At 40.4% G+C, this 27,552-nt stretch overlaps 1 protein-coding gene across 1 annotated transcript in view; it reads left to right on the forward strand.

The window, feature by feature from the left end:
• VWA8 (von Willebrand factor A domain containing 8) overlaps positions 1 to 27,552 on the forward strand; it is a 291,052-nt gene that overhangs the window by 144,040 nt on the left and 119,460 nt on the right. Inside the window, exons 22-24 of the mRNA XM_084611928.1 lie at positions 20,910 to 20,985; positions 25,003 to 25,138; positions 27,280 to 27,399. Coding sequence (XP_084468054.1) covers positions 20,910 to 20,985; positions 25,003 to 25,138; positions 27,280 to 27,399 — 332 coding nt within the window. The remainder of the gene's footprint in view (positions 1 to 20,909; positions 20,986 to 25,002; positions 25,139 to 27,279; positions 27,400 to 27,552) is intronic.

The raw sequence follows: 27,552 nt of genomic DNA on the forward strand, positions 1-27,552 counted from the left end.
CAGCCTGCCCTCTATGCTGTGGACACAGCTGCCAGGTCCACCGTGGCGGCCGTAGTGATGCGTCAGGCTTCACGGTTTACCTCTTCTTCTTTCCCACGCAAGGTACAAAACACCGTGGAGGATCTCTCCTTCGATGGCGAGAAGTTATTTGCAGCAAAAACCAAAGAGGTGCTGCACACCATGAAGGATTCCAGAGCGACACTCAGATCCCTAGGCATCCATACGGTGGCAACTAGAAGACGACAATACAGGTGTCAGCCTTACCAATGCCCATGATACCTGGCCTACACACAACAACAACAGAGACCATATGACCACCAGCAGCAACACTGCCAGAGACCCAGGCATCAACGATGACTCCCCACCACATCGGCACCATCCCAACCCCCTGTATCTAATAAGCAGATCTGAAGCCTTGGTCGAGGGTATAGAAGACCTCCTCCCCCCCTCCAGTGCTTATACTTCCCATCCAACCTTTTGGTCACCGTTTACTCCCATTCTACCACAACTGGCAAGTCATCACTATGGACAGATGGGCCCTAGAGGTCATCCGATTGGGCTATTCCATCCCCTTCTTATCCATGCCTCCCCTACCCCACACTCAGTCCCTCTTCAGGGACCCCTCTCACGACCACTTGCTCCACCAAGAAGTGCAACGTCTTCTGCAAATAGGAGCAGTCGAGACGGTTCCCGATCAGCACATGGGAAAGGGTTTTTATTCCCATTGCTTTTTGACAGAAAAGAAAAGTGAGGGATGGCGACCCATCCTCGACCTCAGGCGACTCAACAAGTTCATCAGAAACCAAAAATTCAAAATGGTTACCCTCACAACCATAATTCCAGCACTGGAGCAGCGAGATTAGTTCTCAGCCCTCGACCTGCAGGATGCTTATTTTCATGTAACTATACACCCTGCCCACAGGTGTTTTCTCAGATTTGTTATGGGCTCAAATCACTACCAATACAGGGTTCTGCCTGACGGCCTCTCAGTAGCACCCGGCGTCTTTTACAAGATTCTCGTGGAAAAAAGGAGTCATAATTTTTCCTTACCTGGACGATTGCCTGCTCAAGGCACAGACTCTTGGGGAGGCCATTCAAGCCACGCAGATGACCATCGACTGCTTCCAGGGTCTGGGCCTACAAATAAACAAAAACAAATCCACATTAACACCTACTCAACGACTAGAGTTCATAGGTGCTCACCTCGATTCCACAACCAGACTTTCATCTCTCCCATCCTCCAGATTTAACACCATAAAGTTGCCAAGTTGCAAAACAGCCCGCAGGTCACTATCTGCAACTTCTCTGCCATATGGCCTCTTGCACATTTGTGGTCAAGAATGCATGCCTCTCCATGCTGTGCCTGCAGGGTTGGATGACCACTGGCTACAGACCGAATGTGCACGGCCTAAACAGACTTCTGTCCATACCTACCAAAGTTAAGGACTCAATCACATGGTGGACACTTCCACACAACCTCTGCGCAGGAGTCCCCCTCCATTATAATTACAACGGATGCTTCCCTCACGGGCTGGGGAACACACATGGAACACCACACCACTCAGAGACTCTGGTCCCCTACAGAAGCCTTACTGCACATAAATCTTTTAGAGCTTCGAGCATCCGCAACGCCTGTTTCCAGTTTCTCTCGCACATCCAGAATCAACACATCAGGATCATGACCAACAACATCACCTGAATGTTTTATATAAACAGACATGGGGGAGCTCAATCCCACTCGCTCTGCACGGAGGCTATCAAACTTTGGAATTGGTGCCTCCCACAAAATATCCAAATTTCAGTCTCCCACCTACCTGGTTCACTAAACACCATCACGGACGAGCTCAGCAGATCTTTCCCCCAGATCACGAATGGGAGATAAACGATACCATCCTACACAACATGTTCAAAATATGGGGCTATCCGCAGCTGGATCTTTTTGCAACTGCGACCAACAAAAAATGCCAGGAATTCTGTTCCAGAGCAAGCCTAGGAAAGCACTCAATGGGAGACGCATTCACCATCAAATGGAGTGACAATTTCCTATATGCATTCCCTCTGATACCACTTCTTCACAGGGTATTACAAAAAATGTGAGCGGAGAGGGCTAGGGTCATACTAAAAGCCCGGACATGGTCCAGACAGGCGTGATACTCATTTTTTAATGAGGATGTTAGTTTGCCTGCCAATTCCACTTCCCTATCCCTTTCAAACCTGTTATCACAATGCAGGGGTCAATTAAACCACCCCAACGTAACGGTGCGGCACCTCAAAGCATGGCTCGTCAGTGGTTATCTAATGAGGACCTAGGCTGCTCTGAACAGGTGCAAAGAGTACTATTACATAGCAGAACACAATCCTTACGTACTGCCTATCTCCATAAATGGACTAGGTTCACTCATTGGTGCTCCGCCAAGCAAAACCACTCCTGCTTCTGCCCTCTTTCACTAATACTAGACTGTCTTTTAGAACTTAAGCTATCTGGGCTCTCCTTTAGCTTCATAAAGGTACATCTAGCAGCAATTACGGCATTTCACAATAAGACTGGAGACACTACTATCTTCACCCACCCCATTACAAAGCGTTTCCTCAAGGGCCTCCAGACCCTATACCCGGACATTAGACCACCCACTCCACCCTGGGACCTGCACTTGGTATGCATATGCTTGATGTGCCATCCATTTGAGCCACTTGCAATATGCTCCCTCCAACATCTATCCATGAAAACTGTGTTTTTATTTGCCATTACATCTGCCAGATGTGTAGGAGAACTTGGCGCACTTACGGCTGATCCACCGTACACTATATTTTTTAAGGACAAAGTCACACTCCGAACGCATCCTAAATTTCTCCCGAAGCTGCATTCCTCCTTCCACCTCAATGAACCTATCCATCTACCAACCTTCTTTCTTAAACCGCATGCAAACACTTTTGAATCAGTAATGCACACACTCGATATGCACAGAGCATTGTCCTTTTATTTCGATAGGACTAAGCCCTTTAGAGCTTCCCCTAAACTTTTCATTGCAATCGCAGAACGATCCAGAGGCAAATCCATCTCTGCCAGAGAATATCCAATTGGATAGTAGACTCCATCCGCCTATGCTACCAATTAAAGAAGATGAATCCTCCAACTTCCGTTAGAGCACACTCCACCAGATCTGTGTCAACATCTGTGGCATTCTTACGTAACATTCAAGTCACAGATATTTGCAAAGCCGCCATCTGGGCTTCAGAGCATACCTTTGTTAAACATTATGCTTTTACTCAGGGACCCCTAACTGACATTCGAATGGGCTGAGCTGTGCTGTCTACAGCTTTCTTACTAGATCTGAAGTCCCTACCTCCTTAGGAGATACTGCTTTTCAGTCACCTGGAGTGGAGCACCCACAGGGACATCTCTCGGAGAAGAGGAGAAGGTTACTCACCTGATGTTCTTTGAGATGAGTTCGCTGTGGGTACTCCACTACCCACCCTTCTTCCTTCTACTTCGGAGTTTGGAGCAGTCTCCGTTGTATACAAGGAAGTGAGGAACCCCGGCCGTGCACACGCATTATTGAGGCACATTCAGTGTGTGAGGTAGGCACCGCGCGTGCACGTACTGTAAAAATCTCCGAGCGAAGACATGGGGTGCACCAACACCTGGAGTGGAGCACCCACAGGGACACTCCTTTCGAAGGTCAGTTACTGCACAGGTAAGTAACCTCCTCTTTCTATCTCAGTTAAGAAAAATCTGAGTTTTTGAGGTTTTTTTGAGTTTTCTAAAAACTCTGTGTGCACTTACAAGGATCTGTAAACACCCTATAGAAAAAATTCTATAGAATTTAATAGAAAATGGTACAATCCTATGAAATTCTACAAAGTAATTTTAAAAAGTATATAGAAAGGTCAGCATTTCCTATTTCATTTGATGGTCTTTTCTGAAGAAATTCTATAGGACTTTTCAATCAGGATAATAATAAATAATGAGGCATACTTTTAGAATCCAGTGTCAAGTAAGTTGTAGACTGTGTGTAGGTTTACAAAAGATATGTGCTTTATTATGCTTCATCGTTCTATATCTACCTTTCTCTCCAGCAAGTAACCAGTTGATTGATAATATAGAGAATATCTTTATTCAAAAATGTGTGAGCATTGCCTTGGGGCAATATTTCTGCGGATCAGTAACTGGCTAGCATCAGCACATCTGAACATGCTAACGCATGCTATTTACTGCAGAAAAATAATTGCAAACTTTTCTAACTGTCATAGTTGTTTATATTTTATACATGGGTTACATTAGCCTATTGTGAGCAGAGTTATACTTCCTGTAAATGTCCATCAATTTGACTTGGTTCTGCAAGTGTCACATGGTGGAGACTGAAGGCAAGTATACTCTAACTGATGGATTGTGACCTTCTCTTTGTTGGCCCTTTCATTATTTGTCTGACTGCTCATGACCTCCGCATTCCTTAAAGTTTAGAGGTGAACACTCTAATTCCACCTCACTTTATCTCATCTGAATACAATGTTCACTTGCTAGTTCCTTACCTTGGGACTCTGAGTCCCGATGAGATATCTGTTCTACAGAATGGTTGGTAATATCTAGCACCTGTACTTGGACAGGCACAGGTTTACTGAATTCAGGGGGACTACTCATGTGCGTGAGTTTTTTATCAAAATTGGAACAGCTGTGTGTGTGTAATAATTATTATTTAAAACAAGTCACACACAACAGTGAAGGACAAAGGTTAACAATAATAATTGGTACTACAATATAACAAAACGTACTTTTTGGAACAAAAGACATGTATTCTTAAGTATCATATATTCTTAATACTGGTTATAATTAATGAATTGCTGCGGAAAAAACTGGTGGAAATGGGGAAAAAAGTAGCCAAGGCCTTAAAGATTAATGTAACACATATATCTACCAGTAGTTGAACCACTGTAAATATAGTAATTTATTTTGAAAAAATTGTAGAGAAATGGAAAAGGAAATAAAAGAAAATGATCATTAAAATTCAATCAGTGTAAAAGTTTTCAAAAGTGCCTGAAGTGACTTAGGAGTCTCAGATCTGGTCTATCCTTAAAAATTAGTTTGACCTAGCTATGTTGTTCAGGGCTGTGAAAAATTTTGCACTCTGGCGATAGTTAATTGATCTAACTCCTGGAGTAGATGCAGCTAGGTTGACAGAAGAATTTTTCCCTTGACCTAGTTGCCGCCTCTTGGAAAAACCCTTCCCATCAATGTAGGAAGCATTTACACTATGCTGCTACAGTGGCGCAGCTGCAGTGCTTCAGCAGTAGTTGTAATGTAAGCCTGCTGTAAGCTCCATTTTCAAAAGCATCTAATCCTGTTGACTTTCCATGGGACTGAGGGCTTGTCTACACAAACATTTAGTTCTCAACAAGCAGACGTGTGAATCTACCCCATACTAGCCTGCCGCATACTAAGGGTATGTCTACACCACAGCGGTATAGCTATGGCGCTGCAGCTGTGTCACTGTATTGTAGACACTTCCTGCATTGATGGAAGGGTTTTCCATCAGTGTAGGTAATCCAGCTCTCTGGGATGCTGTAGCTAGGTTATTGGAAGAACTATTCAGTCAGCATAGCTGCATCTACAGTGTGGGATAGGTTGACCTAAATAAATTGCACAGGGTTAAAAAATTTTCACGGTGCTGAACGATGTAGCTAGGTATAATTATTACAGTCTAATACTTATTTGTATTACGTGTCTGTGTAGACCCTACTGACGCGCGTTAACTATTCGTTAATGCTCTTTGATCTAGTCCTGTTTGAAATGGGATTTATGTAGTTTAATCAATCTCAAATTCACACCTTTTATTAATTTAGATTAACTTTCCTGGATGTCCCCATGTAGACAAACTATAAGATATTTTTTGAAAATTTTACTTTCAGTAAATAATATGGGGGAAATAGAAAAAAAATAAAGTGTAACTGTCGTATGTCCTATTATAAGATGTAAATATACATTATGAAAGATTCCCCAACTCTCTTCTCAGCAAATGGGTACCTATCCAACTAAAAATGCTGTTGAAATATTTTTGTTTCATTGGTACAATATCATAAGGAGTTCTAACGATCTACCCAATTTTCATATCCAGAAGTTAATTTACATGGTGTAAATTGAATTTTGAGGGATTATTTAAATTATAGAATATATATTATTCGAGCATCAGAGGACACTTTCCTAATCAGAGTCGGTGAGCTGATACCATGAGTAATTTTGAAGTCACATTTCATCAATATACTTGTACATGATAATGATGAAGGGAACTGAAAGGCGGAATAAGTAGGATTACTTCTGATTCACATACAAGGGGTAATACAAATAAATCATAAATCATTCTTCCTAGCCTTTCTTACAGTTCTTAGCTGAGTTTTCTTACTTTCCTGAGTGTCATCTTTACATTTTAGGTATTTTTTGTTCTCAGACACTAAAATTGGTACTCGCAACATTAATTTAAGGGGACACATTGATACAGTTAATAGGGAAGAACCTCCAAAACATGTTTGATTAACAAAATATCACTTAAACTGTGGCCCATTTCTTTCAGGGTAAGTTATTTCCTGAACTTCAAATGTATTTTAATGCCTCATAACAAGTATACACATAATATTCACATTTATTTATAATCAGAAATGAAATCCTAATTAAAGACAGCTTCTAGGGGCTGTTGTATAACACATCAATAAAACCATACATTTAAGGTACATAAATCACATAACCTCAGTATGGCAGTGTAACAGGGTGGCTGGGAGGCTGAGGCTATTCTGATTACAGAATGAGTCATACCCCAGAGAAATCAAGGTGACTGACCTATAAAAAACAGGACAAGGCTGCAATGAAGGGGAGGAGCTCAAGACATTTTAGAGAACCAGCAAAGAGTATGAAGGCCTCTTGTGTGGAAGTCCCCAAGACCAAAGGAGTTGTGAAAGAGATGAGCCCAGGAGGCTCCTGTGGGGAAACTCAAATGGAGTTTGGGCCCAGAAAAACTGGCAAGACGAACTGTGAGAACAGACTGGGACAGAAAAAGAGCTGCAGCTGTGAGAGAAGACAGCAGAGTGAAGTATGGACTGTTGTGTGGTGATGGACTGTATTTTGGGACCCTGAGAATTGTTAAGAACTGCATTTGTTATTAAACTAGCCCCAGGCAGGGGGTGTTATTATCCACAGTAAAGCTTGTGTGCAGTTATTAAATGGGACAGGGTGCCTGCAAAGCTACCCCGGCCACAAAGGTGCTCTCAGTCAATGGCTACCCTGTTACAAGAAGACATACAACCTCTGGCTTTGAATTCATAAAATAAGCAGGGTTAGGCTAAGTATGGGAGACCTTCAAGGAAAAAATCGTTTGCAGTTAGTGGTGAATATAGTAAGTGGCACTCTTCCTTCTAAGGCAGTATTGAGACATTAAAGACTCCATGGCATTTTTATTTACAAGAGTGGGAAGTGTGTAGAATCCTGGCTAAATTGTTATTTGGATAATTACATTCTGCCTATAGTTTCAGTTGCGTATTTTATTTTTTTACTTGCTGTCCTAAACTGTTTTTTAGTGTTGTTTGGTGCTGGTTAATGGTTGTCACATTTCTCTCTAGAAGAGATTATATTTAAATTATGGGTGAACTGATTCTTATATAGAGATTAAAAATCCATTGGTAAAGTTAATATGGAACTTTGAGATCCCTCTAGATGAAAGGAACTATATAAATGTAAATTCATAGTCAAGTATTTTAACATTTTTTAAAAATTATAAACTGTTGGTAGTAGTATTGTTCTTTTAATAGTCTTCGTCCGTCTTATCACTTTTGACATTGCTAACTTTTGTTTTCTGTTATATTAGTCATTTAAAAAATTGCCATCACATGAAGAGAAATGAAAAATTGTGTATTAAAAACAATTGAAGCCAAAGTTAGTAGAATGAATGACTCTAAAAGTGAAGTTTTATTTAAACGGGGGATCGTGTGTGTGTGTGTGTGTGTGTGTGTGTGTGTAAAAGCCTTCATCGGTTTGAAGAAAAATGGATGTGACAGCACTTATTTCAAAATTACAAAGCCTCTCAGGGCAAAGAGATTCTGCAATGGAAAAACAATTTAAGCTTTTCAAAAGACTCAAGGAAAAACGTGCATTGTTAGACTATAAAACCCTTCTTAGCACTGATGAGAGTAACGTATAAATGTAAAAATGTAAGCTCCCAGCAGCTACACAAAAACAACGTAAGAAGGTACCATCAAGTTTAGTTGGCTGGCTCCCTTAATGTAATAAAATGGAAAAGCGTCATTTTTGCTTCTCTTCTTCTATTACATTAGAAGCTAATTATATATGGAGAAAGGCTTTTGCTGGAGTGCAAATATCTTCTGTCTATTATTTTAACATTTAGTTCTGCATCTCTCAGTTTTAAATGTATTTCCATCTGTGACACAGATTCTTTCTGAAGAAGAGCTCTGTGTAAGCTCAAAAGCTTGTCTCTCACCAGCAGAAGTGGTCCAGGAAAAGAAAAAGAAAAAAAAAACCTACCTCAGCCACCTTGTCTTCTCACTGGTTCTTCCTTTCTGTTAAGATGCCACCTTTTTTTTTTTTGTCTAGAGATATAATCGTTATCCTTACATTTCCATTATAAATTCTTTCCTTTGTGTGTAGAATTCTGATTCAAGCTCTTTCTTGGATGGAAGAAAGTTCAGTTTCTTGTCAAGGGTGTACAACTTGAGCTGTAGTTAATCAAATTTAAGAGGAGGTAAAAAGTTTCAGCAGCTAGGGACTGTGGAATTCACCTCAGTTTATACCAGTTTGAGTGCACAATCCAAGAATGGGGTCCTAGGTAGTAACTAGGACCTTGCAGAAGACATCCAGGACCAGTTGATAGAACAAGTTAAGAGGGCTCAATATTTTGCACTGGAGCTTGATGCATCCTCAGACATAGCTAACATGGTTCAGCTTCTATGTTATGTGCGATTTGGCAAAGCAGGTACAGAAATTGCAGTACTTTTATTTTGCAGAGAAAGCAACACAAACAACTAGTGAGGAACTATTCAAGATCCTTCATAAATTCATAATGGCTGAAGGTCTTAATTAGGCAGGGGCCTGAGCACTGTTGGGGCAGCAATCCTGTTTGGAAAGAATGGTGGAACTGCAACTCGAACAAAGAAAGCAGCACCAGCAGCAATTTGGATACATGGTATGCTTCATCGTCCAAGCTTTAGCACAGAATATGTTGCAATCTGAAATACACAAAGCCCTCTACATTGCTATTAAAATAGTTTGTTATAAAATTCTGGGCAGCAAACACAAATTGTTTTAGTATGCTGTGCAGAGATTGGCTCTGACCACACTCAGCTTCTGTTTCACAGTGAACTCAGTGAAGGTGATTGTCATGTGGGAAAGTGTTACAATGTGTCTTTGAATTGCATGACAAACTCAGAATTTTCTCCTTGAGAAAACAGACCTTGCAGATTACATGTGTAATGTAGACTTCTTGACTGTGTAAGCTTACCAGGTGGACATATTTGGCAAACTGAATGCACTGTACCTAACACTTCAAGGTAGGAATACAAAGATACTAGATAACGAAAGAGAAAATTTGGGGATTAATGATGATAAAGGCTATGTGTTTGTCACGGAGGTCTCAGAAGTCATGGATTCCTGAGCCAATCGCACCAGCTGCTGCTGGGGCAGTCTCTGGCCCCTCTGACCCCCCAGCAGCAGGCATTTGGGGGGAGGGCCTTAGGGCTGGGGATTGGGTTGTGGGCAGTGCTTACCGGGGTGGGGAGGGCCTCCCCGGAAGGGCAATAGGAACTCCTCTCCCCTAGCTCCTAGCCAATGGGAGCTGCAGAGCGGGGGCTTTGGGCAGAGCAGAGGCAGCATGGAGGAGCTAGGAGGTCGCACAGCTAGGAGCTGGAGGTCACTGCTTCCCAGGACGCAGGTAGGGAAACTGTCCCAGCCCTGCCAACCTGCCCGCTCCTCCCCGAGCACCCATGGCGCCCCCCCGGGCCATGCTTCCCCCAAGCACCAATGGCACACACACACACCCTCCCCCCCCCAAGTTTTAGTCATGGGTATATAGTAAAAGTCATGGACAGGTCACAGGCTGTGAATTTTTGTTTACTGTATCCTGTCCATGACTTCTAAAAATACCCATGACTAAAATGTAGCCTTCCTGATGTTGATTTGTCTTTAGAAAGCGCTATTGATGTTTCCAGTGTTATCAGACTTTTAAAAAGAATAGAGTGAAAGTGATCAAAACACTATTAAAAACCAAATATTAGCTCATTTGTCTGCTTTGTATTCCCATTTTGATGCTTATTTTCCTGGCGTTGAACATGAATCTATAGATACTGGTCAGATTCAAAACCTGTTTGTGGTAACAGTTTACTCCATTGCAATTTTAAGTATCTCAGCTCAAGAAGATCTCTTAGAATTGTCAAGTGATCACATGCAGAAGGTTAAGTTTTCAAATCTAACAAACCAGGAATTCTGGATTTCTGTTAAAGAAGGGTACGAAGAATTCGGTGATATAGCTATGAAAGTGTGCTTCCATATGCTTTCAGTTACAGATGCAACCAAATTGAGCAACTATGCAATTTGAAACAGGTCCTTTCTTCTCACTAAAATCAAAATTTACAGGTAGGAACAGTAAGAAAAATGCTGCTTGAGAACCTGAGTGTGTGTCTGGCTCTGTCTTGAGAGAACTCTCCCCAAAAATATCTCCCTGGAAAATTGAAATGAGTCAGTGCCCAGAAAGAGAGAGAGAGGGCCTGAAAAGCCAAGCTACTCCATGCTGTTGTCTTTAGTTTGGGACATAGTTGTTCTCTGTACTCTCCTCTGAAAGGCTGTCTTTGAGAATATAGACTACTGTACATTTTCTTGTAACTAGAAGTTGCAGAATCTCTCTCTCCTTTTAATTGAATATAAATATAAAGCAGGTTTAGTCAGGGTGCTCCTTTAATTAACCATATTAAGACTTCAATTCATTCTTTGCTGTCTTCGAACTGAAATTTCAAAAAACTTCTTTTCCCTTTCCCCGCACTGTTTGTGTGCGCTAAGATGCATAGTGGCTTTGCTGGTAGATGATTTGACATAGTATATTTGTATATTTATCACTGGTAACAAAATACCAATATTAGTTGGATATAGCAATGTTAGGTATTTGGAAGACTTTCTTACTATTATTTAAAATGACTTTAACTGATTTGTTGCTGGACTTCCCTATTTTTGTAGGGGGGTTTTTTTGGCTGAGAATCTGCACTACTACTTCTGCACCTCCTTGTCATAGCTAATATGTTTGTTTTAGTGATTGATGATTAAAGGGATATTAATTCCTGTTTTGAAAAGCTATACAATGTGTCTTGTGCCTTTTCCACTTCACTGATAAACTGCTGAAGTATGCCAATTTTAAAAAGAAGAGACCAACTTGACACACGTGCTGTCCTTTTCAAAATAAACATGATTATTTTGAGATCTTTAACAATCAAATGAATGGGGGGGAAATGAGCTTTTGGTGTCCCTACAAGCAACACTTAGTATAAATTGTGTGTTAATCTTTTGATGTTAATTTTCTTTCCCCTCTTTACAGATCACCTAATCATTATAAATCCAATTATCTCTGTTCCCAGTTGGGATCATTTAAAATTACCCTTTAAGCTTTGACTTCAGATTTTTAAAAATTTTAAATTAAAAAGTTGATTTAAAGAAGAAGAGCTTGCGTGGTCCAAGACAGCTTATATAGTATAATTAAGATATAGCTGTTCTTGCAAGCTGATGTTTGATGGACATCTTTCTCTCAGGGTAGTTAGAATCTAAGACAGCAGGGAACAATTTAAATGGCAAAATATATCTGCATGTTTACTTGAGTTTGGCAGGTCTGTCCATTTTACAAGTACTGTTGGTGAGAGAAACAAGCTTCCATGCCACAAAGAGCAACTCTGTGTGGCTTGAAAGCTTGTCTCTCTCACCAATAGAAGTTGGCCCAATAAAATATACTACCTCACCTATCTTCTCTCTTCTTCTCCTGGGACCCACATGGCTACAACTACATTGAATTTTACAGGTAATCAATCACAGAAAAATCATTTTTGTACTAATGTCCCTGAGAATTTCTTAAATTGTTCTTTTATAGAACTTAGGTTTTAAGTTCAGTTATATACATTCATAGACAATTATGCCAAAGCGAGGAAGAAATATTAAGTGACAATATTATACCTGATGTACCAGTTGAAAGTGTCATAGTTGCTGTAATCTATGCAGACATATAAAGAATAAAAATCTGTTCTTTGTCATGAATTTGAGTAGTAGAAATGCATGTCTAAACTATTATTATATTTGTTCATGCATCACTGAACAAAATAGCCTAAAACTGTGCTTTATTCTTTGAACAACTTATGAGATGGGAAATAAATATTAACAATAGTACCTTTGTGATATAAATTTCTCTTCATTAAAGAGCATTGAAGCAGTGACTATCATGTGACTGTTATTACCATTTTTGTGTATGTTTTCAGTCATTGTAATGTTACAGTGTAAGACTTGCAAGCATTCGTCCAAGCTTGTGTTTTCTATTCCCATCACTAGCCTTTCATAAACTGTCAGTCTGACTGGTACTGAAATTGGCAGATTCCAGCTGCTAGAGAGCTTATTTACCTTGTTAGAAACTGAATTTGGCTTGAATTTGCTGATGTTTGGTAGTCATGGAGAAATACAATTAGAATAGAAAGGCAGAGATTTTCACTTTCCTCTCAAGTTGATCTAAATGTTTCCAGCTGTTCACTGAGTGAAACATGTTCTTAAACACAATGTGGGAGTTGTAGAAGGACATCTCCCTCACTGAGGAGCTAGCAATTAGGGTGAGATGATTTCATTATAGTTTAATAAAAAATTGTGGGGAAGGATATATAATTTCCCCATTTGAAGATGGCACATTGATTGGAAAGGTTAATTTGACATATAGTTTCTATGGGCTTGGTTCTGCCACCTTCCTCATGCTGAGTTGTACCTTTTATAGCACAAGTAATAGTTCTGCTGATGTCAAACAAGTAAAATGTGTTGCTGAAATAGTGATAATAGCCTGGCTGAGGAATCTTAGGGATATAATTATAAGTGCACACAGAGAATGTGTTTAAGGTTACAGGCTCCAGAGCATCAACTTCCCAGAGAGGACAGCAATCGGGACACTAAACACAAGAATGGAGTAGCTTAGCCCTCAGCAATTAGACAACTCAAAACAGTCCCTGAACTGTCTCAGTCACCCCAGAATGACTTATTTGTGTTCAGCTGAAATAAAACGGTGAGACTATTATTAATCATGAAAGCAGACCAAAGTTCACTGGAAGGAACATACGTTCTGCCTCAATAAATAGTTGAATCAGGTCCTCTGCTTTCTCCCCTTTCACTACTAGGAAATGTGATTTGAAAGCTAAAAAAGGAAGAAGCAGTGGTCAGTCTCATCACCTCCAGCTGGGGAGGAGGCAACTGTCCATCTTCCTGGCAGGCTGGATCTTGAATCACATGGCCTGTTCCTGTATCTAAATTCAGTCTACCTGAGCCTAATAATTTGGCAGTTGAGCAGTAGATGCTAAACAATATGGGATAATTTTCCAAAGGGATTCTCCTAACATTCCACCCTCTCAGCCTACACAAGGATTTGGACAAAATTCTCCTGCTGTTTTCAAGATAGAAAGATTAACCTTAGTGAAACTGAATGTTTGTTCTGGATTCCTTGCAACATGCCCTAGACATCTCACTCTCCCATCTCAGTTAAACAGTGTCATATGCTTATTTTTCTGTTAGCTGAATGTAAGCCAATTATAAAAGGGAACAGAGCTTGTTCAAACACTTCCTTGGTAATGTCCTAGGTGGAAAATACATCAGCCAATACAGAAGAAATCTGTAAAGCTGTCACCTGGACACCATCAATGCTTCTATAAAGCGTTACTAGCTCGACGTTCATTCCTCTGGGTAAACATCATTCAGCAAGAAGGTGCTCAGAATACTCTAATAATACCAATTCTAGGGAAGAGAGAATGTTATTCTTTTGTCCTACTTCCCTCTCTCTTTCCCTCCTCCTCCTCAGCTAATTTTTCCTTACTGTTAGTTACATCCCATATGTCTCAGAATGGGGAAGAGGTCAGGATCCAGAATGAAATATTTGTTACTCAGTGATATGCCGTCTAGGACTGATCTCTCCGCATAGTCTTGCCCACTCAAGTCTTTTACGTGGCTCCTCCAGGTTCCATTCCTATAGTTGAATAAGCAATTACTGTTAAATATTAATCTATTAATAAGGAGTTAGGATTTCCAAACAGCTTTAGAAATATTCATCTGGAGCGAGAGTGGAAGGAATGTGGCCAAGCCACAGACCTAATGAACAAATCTGTACTACGTCCAGTATTTGCAGTAAGAAAGGATCAACCCAGTAGTCTTGCACTGGGGGAAGAAGTTAGTCCCAGAAAGTAAAATGTCAGGTAACAAATTTTCCACTTATTTTCAAATAAGTTGCATAGAGGACTTAATTTCTTGGGAAAATTGGCAATGGGATATGGAGACTTTCATTCTCTAGTTGACTGATTTGAATTATGATCCAGGTTGGTAATGATGACCAGTATGGTTGGTGGCCTGTGTGAAATAGGTAGTAATTTTGTTCCAGTCCCTTGGTGGCCTGTTTGAGATAAGTAGTGATTTTGATCCAGTCCCTTAGTGAAGAAGTGACTGCATTTAAAAAAGGCAACATTGCATTTAGCACTAATTGGCGCCCTGGTTAGTCTCAGTGCTTAAATTGCCAGCAGGATTGAATGGGCATGGTAATTGCATTAATTAAGGTAATTAAATATACCCTAGCAAGAATGTCTTTTCTCCAAAATAGATTATTTTTGTAAGACTTACATAGTTTTAAAGAAAATGGTCAGAGTCAGCAGAGGGATTACCTCTTCTCTTCTACCACCAGTACTTGATCAAACAATCTGTTCAATAAGTACTTCTGCTAATGGGATTTTCCGAGGTCTCACAGCTACTCCATTGCACACTAGGAATCAAAATCAGATGGTATCTAATTGAGACAAGTTAGTGTTGAACAAATGTGTAAACCCCAAAAAAAAATAAATCTGGGCTAAACAAAGCACCAGCAGCAATGCACAGCTACCAGAAGGAAAACCTGCCTAGGCAAAACAAATATAATCATGGGATGGAGTAAGAAAAAAAATGCCAACAAGAGTTTTGGAAACACCGTCGCGAACCCAGCAGCATCATGATCGAGAAGAGCTGATTAGTTTTTTCTTTTTGTAGAGACAAAAATAAGCCAGTAGGAAATGACACTACATCATTTCAGTGTCTGCTTTTAATAGGACAGAACTAATTGTCTCAGTTAAACAGGATGACAATTTATTGGACCATTTTTCTCACCTGCTCCAACATTCCCACTTCTTGCTTCTTGCGGAGCGTGATGAGACTGCAAGGCTCTGTTGCTCAGGTCTCTTATAGAGCCTGGCTAATGCTGAGAGATTCTAATTAGTAAATATCAACTAGGAAAACTGAGAGTTTAGGTCATTTGATGTGGGGAGTGAAATTCTGCAACCTGGTGACAGGAATGCCAGTTATTCATGGTTTTAGCTTTAAAAAAACTACAGACAGCAATGTTGAGAAGTCTCAAATATAGCACACAGTAGAACCTCAGAGTTACGAACACCTTGGGAATGGAGGTTATTCATAACTCTGAACTAAACATTATAGTTCTTTCAAAAGTTTACAACTGAACATTGACTTAATACAGCTTTGAAACTTTACTATGCAGAAGAAAAATGCTCCTTTTTTTTTTAGTAGTTTATATTTACCACAGTACTGTACCTTTTGTTGTTGTTGTTGTTGTTTTGGTTTTTTTGTTTGGTTTTGTTTTTTGGTCTCTGCTGCTGCCTGATTGTGTATTTCTGGTTCCAAATGAGGTATATGGTAGACCGGTGAGTTTGTAACTCTGGTGTTTGTAACTAAGGTTCAACTGTAGTCACTTAATGTGTACGTCTCTACCTTAATGTAGTTCAGTACAAGATGGCGATTTTCTGAAAGACTTGAGTCAGTTTTGTATATGTTTTCTGTCATGTAATCCACATTAAATTTATTGAAGAAAAGTGGAAATTATTGAAGCCTAACAGCATATTTTATGTTTATGAAAGACTGACAGGTTGTTAATATCTACTGCACCTGGTATGCCAAGAAAATATTGGATTTTGGCATACAGGATTTGGTTATACTGATCTGCAGGACAGGAGGGAAATCACTGGAATTAATTCTGGGCTATGCCAGACATTTAGCTTTCCTGATTAACTGCAAGTCCCCCCAATACTTTTTAAAAATATTGTGAAAAGGGAAGGAATGGAGAATAGCCAGGGAATTGAGAAGAGATTTGGAAATTGCTTTGTGGCTATCCTGGAAACTTTGTAATACTATGCAAACTATCTTTCTTTGCAAAAAGAAAAGGAGTACTTGTGGCACCTTAGAGACTAACCAATTTATTTGAGCATGAGCTTTCGTGAATAAATGGGTTAGTCTCTAAGGTGCCACAAGTCCTCCTTTTCTTTTTGCGAATACAGACTAACACGGCTGTCACTCTGAAACCTATCTTTCTTTGGATTTACTTGTTTTATCAAGAGATATTGTGATATTGTACACATGCTATAACTCCTGCATGCCAGTAGGAACAATTCAACAATTATTTTAGAATAATAGAATCATAGAAGGAAGGAAGCTCAAGAGGTCATCTAGTCCAGTCCCCTACACTCATGGCAGGATTAAGTATTATCCTGGACAGGTGTTATCCAACCTGCTCTTAAAAATCCCCAATGATTGAGATTCCACAACCTCCCTAGGCAATTTATTCCAGTGCTTAACCACCCTGACAGTTTGGAATTTTTTCCTAATGTCCAACCTAAACTGCTCTTGCTGCAGTTTAAGCCCATTGCTTCTTGTCGTAACCTCAGAGGTTAAGAAGAACGATTTTTCTCCCTCCTCCTTTATGTACTTGAAAACTGTTATTGTGTCCCCTCTCAGTCTTCTCTTCTCCAGACTAAACAAACCCAGTTTTTTCAGTCTTCCCTCAAAGGTCATGTTTTCTAGACCTTTAATCATTTTTGTTGCTCTTCTCTGGACTTTCTCCAATTTGTCCACATCTTTCCTGAAATGTGATGCCCAGAACTGGACACAATACTCCAGTTGAGACCTAATCAGCGCAGAGTAGAGCGGAAGAATTACTTCTTGTGTCTTGCTTACAATACTCCTGCTAATACATCCCAGAATGATGTTTGCTTTTTTTGCAACAGTGTTACATTGATGACTCATATTTAGCTTGTGATCCACTATGACCCCAAGTTCCCTTTCCATAGTACTCCTTCCTAGGCAGTCATTTCCCATTTTGTATGTGTGCATCTGATTATTCCTTCCTAAGTGGAGTATTTTGCATTTGTCCTTATTAAATTTCATCCTGTTTACTTCAGGCCATTTCTCCAGTTTGTCCAGATCATTTTGAATTTTAATCCTATCCTCCAAAGCACTTGCAATCCCTCCCAGCTTGGTATCGTCCGCAAACTTTATAAGTGTACTCTCTATGCCATTATCTAAATCATTGATGAAGCTATTGAATGGAACCGGACTCAGAACCGATCCCTGCAGGACCCCACTTGTTATGCCCTTCCAGCATGACTGTGTTTACTCTCTGGGAATGATTTTCCAACCAGTTATGCACCCACCTTATAGTAGCTCCATCTAAGTTGTATTTCTCTAGTTTGTTTATGAGAAGGTCATGCCAGACAGTATCAAAAGCCTTGCTAAAGTCAAGATATACCACATCTACCACTTCGCCCACATCTACAAGGCTTGTTTCCCTGTCAGAAAGCGCTCAGGTTGGTTTGACATGATTTGTTCTTGACAAATCCATGCTGACTGTTATTTATCACCTTATTATCTTCTAGGTGTTTGCAAATTGATTGCTTAATTATTTGCTCCATTATCTTCCTGGGTACAGAAGTTAAGCTGACTGGTCTGTAATTCCCCGAAGGGAATTCCTTATTTCCTTTTTATAGATGGGCACTATATTTGCCCTTTTCCAGTGTTCTGGAGTGTCTCCCGTCTTCCATGACTTTTCAAAGATAATTGCTAATGGCTCAGATATCTCCTCAGTCAGCTCCTTGAGTATTCTAGGATGCATATCATCAGGCCCTGGTGATTTGAAGACATCTAACTTGTCTTAAGTTATTTTTGACTTGTTCTTTCCCTATTTTAGACTCTGATCCTACCTCATTTTCGCTGGCATTCACTATGTTAGATGTCAAATCGCCACCAACCTTCTTGGTGAAAATTGAAACAAAGAAGTCATTAAGCACCTTTGCCATTTCCACATTTTCTGTTATTGTCTTTCCCCTCTTGTTGAGTAACGGGCCTACTCTGTTCTTGGTCTTGCTCTTGCTTCTAATGTATTTGTAGAATGTTTTCTACATTTTGCAGGCTCCCTGATGATTGAAACATTTCTGCCTTCTGTCACCTGATTCTGTTTCTTCCCACTGCTTTCAGTGTTGATTTCCCCCAAAGATATCCTTGTCAGTTAGAGCTCGTCTTCACTAGAAAATTAAGTTGTTATGAGGAGTTGTGTTAATTAGCATGCATAAAGCATGATTTTAGCACTCTGTGTAGATGGGGACCATTTTTAACATCATGTCAGATGATGTTGGAGCCATATGATTAACTACAACCAGCTGACACACTGTTCTTACTTACACTGATTGCACTTATTGGTCTCTTGTTTTTCCTCTCTTCCAGTTCTGCCCATGCCCTCTTATGCCCATTCATAATACCACTGTATATCTCCCCACCTCTTTTGTCTCTGCAGTGGTTCCCTCTCCTTTTTTATGAAGGTCACACTTGTAGTCTTCAAAGCCTTCTGTAACCGCCTCCCCTGTGCCTTGTGTTTTCTCCAGGCTTTCGTCCTGATTTCTCCATTTGTCTCCTGTTCCTGTGGTGCTTCCATATTTGTGCCTTTGTTGTGTCCCCTTTTATGCTTTGAACAGTCCTGTTAGTATATGATAAGTATCTTCCCTTTTATCCTTCAACCAATTCATGAAAACTCATTTATTCCAGATTTGATTGACCACTGGATGTGTGTGTTCTAGTCTTTGATTGGCATGGTTTACATGTCATAAAATTCTTGTACCCTTAAAGCTCTCTGGGTTTGGACTAAAGATTATAACTTCAATGGATTTATGCCAAAATACAGCATCTGAGAATTTGGCCTATATCATAAGTAATCGGTGATCAAAGAATAAAAGGTTTCCATAACATTTCCTTGATTGAAGTTGTTGCTGCATCTAGTATTGATTTCTCTGTGCAAGACAGAAATGGGTTAAGGTAGTAGGAAAGTGGTGTTTCATGTTACGTTTGTCTGTAAAAAATACCCCGCTGCAAAGATTTAATGAGGAGTTTGTGTTTTTATTATGATCTTGCTTGGGGTTTTTTGTTTGTTTTGTTATTAGCAGAGACCTTAGGGCAGATCAATCATGACCTTTGTTAAACAAGGCAGTAGTTGTTGGGGATAGAAATGCTACTGACAGCAAGTAAAGGAGATTTGGATGTTAACTACTTCCAGTTTTCAGCTAAAATTGGATGCTTTCCATTTTACAGTTTACTACAAACAATGCTATATTTGATTTCCTGTGTCTGTGAAGCCTATCTGAGTTCTTGCTGGTTTTTACAAATGTGTTACAAAATCTGAAGATATATCTAAGGTCGAAATTTTGAGTGATCAATAACCTTAGGTTAAGCAAACAATTCTGGTTCCGTAGATGGCTATGAAGGTGAGTGTGATTTTTGTTAAATCAGATCTCATAATAAGGTTTGTGGTTTAAACAGATAAAGAGAGATTGTTTGACCTTTCTGAACTGCAACCTGTTCTTCATTTGCTGCACTCTTAGTTTTCATTGAAGTCGATTGTACTAACTGAAATTAAGGGTATACTCTCCCCCACATTTTCATCAGACTGTTTTAAAAAAACCCTCCCTAAATGTATGTTATTTTGGAAAGAAAGGAACACCATGCCATTAAAAACCAAACAACAACAACTAACTTTAGCATTTTATGATACAGTGATGTATCAAGTTCTAGTAAATAGTTATTCCATCTGGTGCCGTTCGGGTAGTAAAAATTTTAAAATGAACTATTTTCTGGTCAGAACTATTTTTTTCTAATCTCACTTTCTCTTGGAGATAGTAGTATGGAGCAGGGCAATTAAAATATTAACTGGACTTCACTTTGACACTGCTAAGCAGTTTGCTTTATCTGAGGGGATTTCTTTGACATTTGGAAATGTTTTTCATGAAAATTATAGTTTAAAGCACGCACGCTTTATCCAGAACTAGTGATAGCACGTTGCACTCCCATATGGGGAGAGGTGGGGTTCAGTGTTTAGATTTCTCACTTCCCAGGTTGAAAGGGGCAAGGAATTGCTATGAAAACCTTGCGTGAGGAAGAGAAATTGCTGAACAGTAACTTCTCTGACAAACTGGGGATCATGGTGATGGGCTCTCTAATCATTCTCAGTCCACTTCTTCTTATGGGTCTTAGAAAGGGGAGTGGAAAAGTCAGGCTCTCTGGGCGCCCAGGCACCTATCGCTTTGGTACCTCATAAAGTTAAAAAAAATAAAATTACACTTCGTACATGACATCACTATCTTACTCAACCCTGTACATTGGTTCCATGAGTTTCTGCACTCTGGTGCATAATGGTTTGTGGGCTTTTTATTAATATTTGCTTTCCCTGTTACAGGAGAGAAAATTCTGCAGTATTGCTTCCAAATAGGGCTTTTAATATTTTTTTTTCCTTTTAGTTTGATTAAAAATCAGTTTTATTTTGTTTCCAATTGCATTTTTTTTTTTTAAATCTCAGGGATACCACTGTACAGAGCCTTACTCTGCAGCCTTCCGTTACAGATGGCCATATTACATATGAAGACTCACCACTGGTCAGTACTTAAATTATATTTGTAGATTTGAAAATCTATTTTCATTTATAAAACAATGCTAAAAAATATATTGGAAGCTCCACAAAGACCAAGGAATTCTGGGCTAAGTTATAAAATTCTTATCCCTGTGGTCTGGGTACTGTAACTTTCATGAGAATATTATAATTCAGCAACAGAATCAAATATAGCAAGACATTATTGGCAGTATAGGACAATTATTGTTCATTTCACATACATTTTCTGTGCCACAAGCTAATCAGTGTAGTATTCTGGGGTCTTGGTGTATCTGACATGCAAAAGGAGCATATTATTTATTTCACTTTGGAATTACTTGATGCCCCTCAAATGCTGATGCACTGAAATTTTTCCCATGTCTCCCTTCCAGCTTCTAAACACACAGCCTACATACCCAGTGACTCAACCTCTTGACACCGGTGCCCCACTCCCTAAACTCTTTACTGCCTTCTGCTCCATCCTCCCACACAATCAGGACCCAGACTCCAATCAGCAGAATCTATTCCTGACCAACCTCCTCCTCTCCCTCCCAGCTGCAGCACCCCGTTCCGCCTGGTTCTGCTTTAACAGAACCACTCTTGTTTGTCACGTCAGCTTCACCTCATTCTCACCCCAGATGAGTGGCATCTCTTCATCCTCTTCTAGCATTCCCTCCTCATTTCAGTATCACCTGCTGCCCTTCCTCCATACACACCAATACGCTGCATGTTGGCAAGGCCTTTTCCATGTGTGCACAGGCAATCACCATTCGTGCACAGGCACATGGTGTGCACGTATGCAAGAGAATCTGTTTCTGCATGTCATGCCATTCACGGAGTTCAGGTTCTGCTATGATAGATGAGGCCTTCTCTCCCAGCAGCATTTGCCCATGCATCCACTCCATTAGCTAGACAGAATCCAGAGGTAGTCTTCAATACTACGTATGTTAAGATTTTTTTTTTACATGGGAGCCTGTAGTTAGACTTCCAAATCCATATTCAGACACCAAGATCAGTAGTTTGATTTTTCAAAATGCTGAACGCTCAACAGTTTCTATTGACTTTCTGTTGGAAGAACACTGGGAGTTGGTGAGAGTTGCTGAGAGTTCAGCTCTTGAAAATCATGCCACTGATTTAGGTGCCTGAACATGGATTTAGGAGTCTACCTTTAGGCATCCAATTTTTAAAATCTTGGCTGTAATTAAGGCTATGTTTTAGTCAAGGTATTTTTAGTAAAAGTCTTGCACAGGTCACGGGCAGTAAACAAAAATTCACAGCCCGTGACCTGTCCACGACTTGCACTATATACCCCTGACTAAATCAGGTGCTCTGGGGCAGGGGGCAGCCCTGGGGCGCCACGGGTGCTTGGGGAGAGGGGGTGGCCCAGGACCCCCACTGGTGCTGGGGGGTGGCAGTGCTGGCAGGCTCTCTACCTGGCTCCGCACAGCTCCCCAGAAGCAGTGACATGTCTCTTGGCTCCTAGGCAGAGGCATGGCCAGGGGGGCTGTGCACACTGCCCCAAGCATGGGCTCTGCGGCCACCATTGGCTAGGAATTGTGGTCAATGGGAGCTGCGGGGGTGGTGCTTATGGGTGGAGACAGCGTGCGGAGCCGCCTGGCCATGCCTCTGCCTAAGAGTCACGAGAGGGACATGTTGATGCTTCCAGGGAGGTCCATGAGGTAAGTGCCGCCCGGAGCCTGCACCCCGACCCTCCTCCCATGCTCCAGCCCCCTGCCCCAGTCCTGAGCCCCGTCCCACACCCAAACTTCTGCTGCTGGGGGGCGGGGGAGTTGCGGTGGCCCGAGACTGCCCCAGCAGTGGCCAATGCGGCTTCCCTAGGGGTTGCCCAAGCTGCTCAGGCGGCCCCTGGGCCAGCCGCACTGGCCACTGCAGAAGTCACGGAGGTTCCAGAAAGTCACTGCCGTGACCTCCATTACAGATTTGCAGCCTTAGCTGTAATATATAATTTACCTGTTTTCAATTAGAAATACAAAGGAAAACAGAGCTAGGGTTCATACATTAAAATGTGTTTTATTTCAATTCATTGTGTTTGTGTATATATATATATATAGCTACATATGTGTGATTGCGGCAGAGAGTCCTGTGGCACCTTATAGACTAACAGACGTACTGGACCATAAGCTTTCATGGGTGAATACCCACTTCTTCAGATGCATGTAGTGGAAATTTCCAGAGGCAGGTATAAATATGCAAGCAAGAATCAGGCTAGGAATAACGAGGTTAGTTCAATCAGCTAGGGTGAGGCCCTCCTCTAGCAATTGAGATGTGAGCTCCTCCCTTGGTGTTCACACCTCAACTGCTAGAAGAGGGTCTCACCCTACCTGATTGAGCTAACCTCGTTATCACTAGCCTGATTCTTGCTTCCATATTTATACCTGCCTCTGGAAATTTCCACTACATGCATCTGAAGAAGTGGGTAGTCACACAGAAAAGCTTATGCTCCAATACGTCTGTTAGTTTATAAGGTGCCACAGGACTCTTTGCCGCTTTCACAGGTCTGGGCTAACACAGCTACCCCTCTGATATGCATGATTGCTTATGCATATTTAAACAGAAGTAAATCTGCTATTATCAATTCTCTGTAAACTATACAGGATTGGGGCTTATTAAAGGAGTATTGTAATACTTTTCTCGGAGGTTTGCTTCCATGCTGATGACTGGTTCGGCTCGATAATGATCTAAAGCAGTGCAGACTGATGCACATTCATTTTCATCATCTGAGTCAGATGCCACCAACAGAAGGCTCAGTTTCTTTTTTGGTGGTTCAGGGTCTGTAGTTTCTGCATCGCCGTGTTGCTCTTTGAAGACTTCTGTCAGCATGTTCCACATCTCATCCCTCTCAGATTTTGGATGGCACTTCAGGTTCTTAAACCTTGAATGCTGTATCTATCCTTAGAAATCTCACATTGGTACCTTCTTTGCGTTTTGTCAGATCTGCAGCAAAAGTGTTCTTAAATCGAACAACATATGCTGGGTCGTCATCTGAGACTGCCGTAACGCAAAATATATGGCAGAATGTGGGTAAAACAGCAGGAAACATACAGTTCTCCCCCAAAGAGTTTAGTCGCAAATTTAATTAATGTATTATTTTTTTAACGCTCGTCATCAGCATGGAAACATGTCCTCTGGAATAGTGGCCAAAGCATGAAGGGGCATACGAATGTTTAGCATATCTGGCATGTAAATATCCTGCAGTGCTGGCTACAAAAGTACCATGCAAATGCCTGTTCTCACTTTCAGGTGACACTGTAAATAAGAAAGTAGGCAGCATTATCACCTGTAAATGTAAACAAACTTGTTTCTCTGAGTGATTGGCTGAACAAGAAGTAGGACTGAATAGACTTATAGGCTCTAAAGTTTTACATTGTTTTGTTTTGAATGCATTTATGTAGCAAAAAAAATCTACATTTGTAAGTTGCACTTTCATGATAAAGAGATTGCACTACTGTACTTGTATGAGGTGAATTGAAAAATACTGTTTCTTTTATTTACCTTTTTTACAGTGCAAATGTTTGTAATAAAAATAATACTATGAAGTGAGCACTGTACACTTTGTATTTTGTGTTGTAACTGAAATCAATATATTTGAAAATGTAGAAAAACATCCACAAATATTTATAATACATTTCAATTGGTATTCTATTATTGTTTAACAGTGCGATTAAAACGGCAATTAATCATGGTTAATTTTTTTTAATAGTGATTAATTTTTTTGAATTAATCGCATGAGTTAACTGGGATGAGTTAACTGCCCTACTGAAAACACACATTTTTGGTATTAACAGGACCCATTTCTTTCATCAGTTTTTCAAGCAACAATTTATTAATGCTTTAACGTTATATTAGTAATCACTTACTGTCTCTTTGTTTTTCTATATTAACTTATAGAGGGAAAATACAAACTGTTACTACAAGAAACTGAGAAATCAATATTGCAATATTTGTGTGTGTGTGTGTGTATATATGTATATATATATGACAGTTCATTTCTTCTGTCTTCTAGGTGAAATCAGTCAAGTTGGGGCATATTCTGGTTATCGATGAGGCAGACAAAGCACCTACAAATGTTACCTGTATTTTAAAAACTCTTGTGGAAAGTGGAGAAATGGTTCTGTCGGATGGAAGGCGCCTTGTTGCCAGTAAGTTGCTTTTATAATCTACGGTAAAACATAGTATGTTGCCATATTACAGCAATTGCATTTATTAAGCCATAGCTACAAAAGAGTCGAGTGGTCGAAAAAATGTTTGCTGTGCAAATGTTAGCACTTAGAGTTTTAAGTGTGGTACTTCTTTGTAGAGAGACTCCGTAAACATGCCCGTGAGACACCATGTTAGTGTTTCAGTAGTTATTGTCATGGAAAAGTTTTCCGAATTGGCAACCGTCTCGGATGTGGATTCAAAAATCAAGTTGAGCTCTGTCTTCATCACTTCCAGTAATAAGGATGCATTTGACCAAATTGTGCTCTTGGTTACATCTATGCAGTCTTATTGCTCAGAACATATTCTGGTCTGCCAAATCCATATCTTAGGTTTTGGGTCCCAGGTTGAATTTTTTCAGGGCTGGCAGTTAGCAAAAATCTTTGTGTGTTTTTTTTGTTGCTGTTTTACTTGTACGATGAGAAAATTTCATCAAGTGGAAATCATTGGGGGAAAAAACTGAAACACATTGGAATTTTTACAGTTACTTTTCAGAGTAGAGCTGTATTTGAAGTGCATCTTCACTGTTTGTCAATACAATGCTATATGAAAAGGAGTACTTGTGGCACCTTAGAGACTAACCAATTTATTTGAGCGTAAGCTTTCGTGAGCTACGGCTCACTTCATCAGATGCATACTGTGGAAACTGCAGAAGACATTATATACACAGAGACCATGAAACAATACCTCCTCCCACCCCACTCTCCTGCTGGTAATAGCTTATCTAAAGTGATCACTCTCCTTACAATGTGTATGAAAATCAAGGTGGGCCATTTCCAGCACCAATCCAGGTTTTCTCACCCCCCCCCCAAAAAAAAACACACACACACACACAAACTCACTCTCCTGCTGGTAATAGCTTATCCAAAGTGACCACTGACCCTACAATGTGCATGATAATCAAGGTGGGCCATTTCCAGCACAAATCCAGGTTTTCTCACCCCACCCCCACCCCCATACACACACAAACTCTCTCTCCTGCTGGTAATAGCTCATCCAAAGTGACCACTCTCCCTACAATGTGCATGACAATCAAGGTGATTGCCAGCAGGAGAGTGAGTTTGTGTGTGTGTGGTTTTTTTTTTTGGTGGGGGGGGTGAGAAAACCTGGATTTGTGCTGGAAATGGCCCACCTTGATTTTCATACACATTGTGAGGAGAGTGGTCACTTTAGATAAGCTATTACCAGCAGGAGAGTGGGGTGGGAGGAGGTATTGTTTCATGGTCTCTGTGTATATAATGTCTTCTGCAGTTTCCACAGTATGCATCCGATGAAGTGAGCTGTAGCTCACGAAAGCTTATGCTCAAATAAATTGGTTAGTCTCTAAGGTGCCACAAGTCCTCCTTTTCTTTTTGCGAATACAGACTAACACGGCTGTTACTCTGAAACAATGCTATATGTGTGATGAAAATAGAGGTGGTGTTTTTCTTTTAAACAGATTAGGAGCACAGATTTAAGTGTGAATGAAGTAATTATTCAGTATTCATGTGATACAATACTAGAATTATACTGGGTGACCACAAATCTCTAGGGTGTCATTTAAAAGAAATAGTTCTGGTTGTTTAAATTAATATCCTGGTTGTGTAATTGTGAGAGGATTCCCTGTGGTACCAATGAAGATATGCTTGCAGGGAGCAGGTGGAGAAGCCTAGCCTGAGCCAGTTTGCACGTTCTCACACGTGGCTCTGGCTTCTCACAGCTTCCTGGGGGTCTTCAAGTTTGTGCACAGGGTTTTCTGTAGGAGGGCAAGCCCCAGATCTCTTCTCCCTGCCTCACACAGGGCAATATGTAGAAATCTCCACAAGGGGGTTCTCATGGATATATCTCATGGTACCAGCCTTCTCCCACAAGTTTTACTGAAGGCACAAGTTGTTCTGGTCCTGAGATATTCAATGCATCATTGAGCTTGGAACAAATTATTCCTCTAGGTTTATGAAACAAAATAATTATAGCAAGTGCCTAGAGCTCTCATAGTGGAGCAACATGCTAATAAAGCCTTTGGGTTTTTTGGAAGATGTACAGATTTCTATTGTTTGTTTCATAAATGGCAAAACTAAAACATTTTTAACAATCTGTTTTCCAGATCCTGCTAATGTAGATGGGAGAGAAAATGTAATAGTAATTCATCCTGATTTTAGAATGGTAGTTCTAGCAAATAGACCCGGATTTCCTTTTTTGGGTAATGATTTTTTTGGCACACTAGGTAAGTGATTTGTATTAAATGGGAGCACTGTAAATCAGGTATATTTAATGGTCTTGGGTGTGGGAGAACATTAGCTTTCTTTCTTTTACTTGATCTCATGGTGAAAGGAAGAGTGGGGTGGTTGGGGTGGGGAGAGGACCCCTAAATCTATTA

Source organism: Lepidochelys olivacea, assembly GCF_965140295.1.
Source record: "Lepidochelys olivacea isolate rLepOli2 genome assembly, chromosome: 1".
In the NCBI taxonomy this organism is placed as follows: domain Eukaryota; kingdom Metazoa; phylum Chordata; order Testudines; family Cheloniidae; genus Lepidochelys; species Lepidochelys olivacea.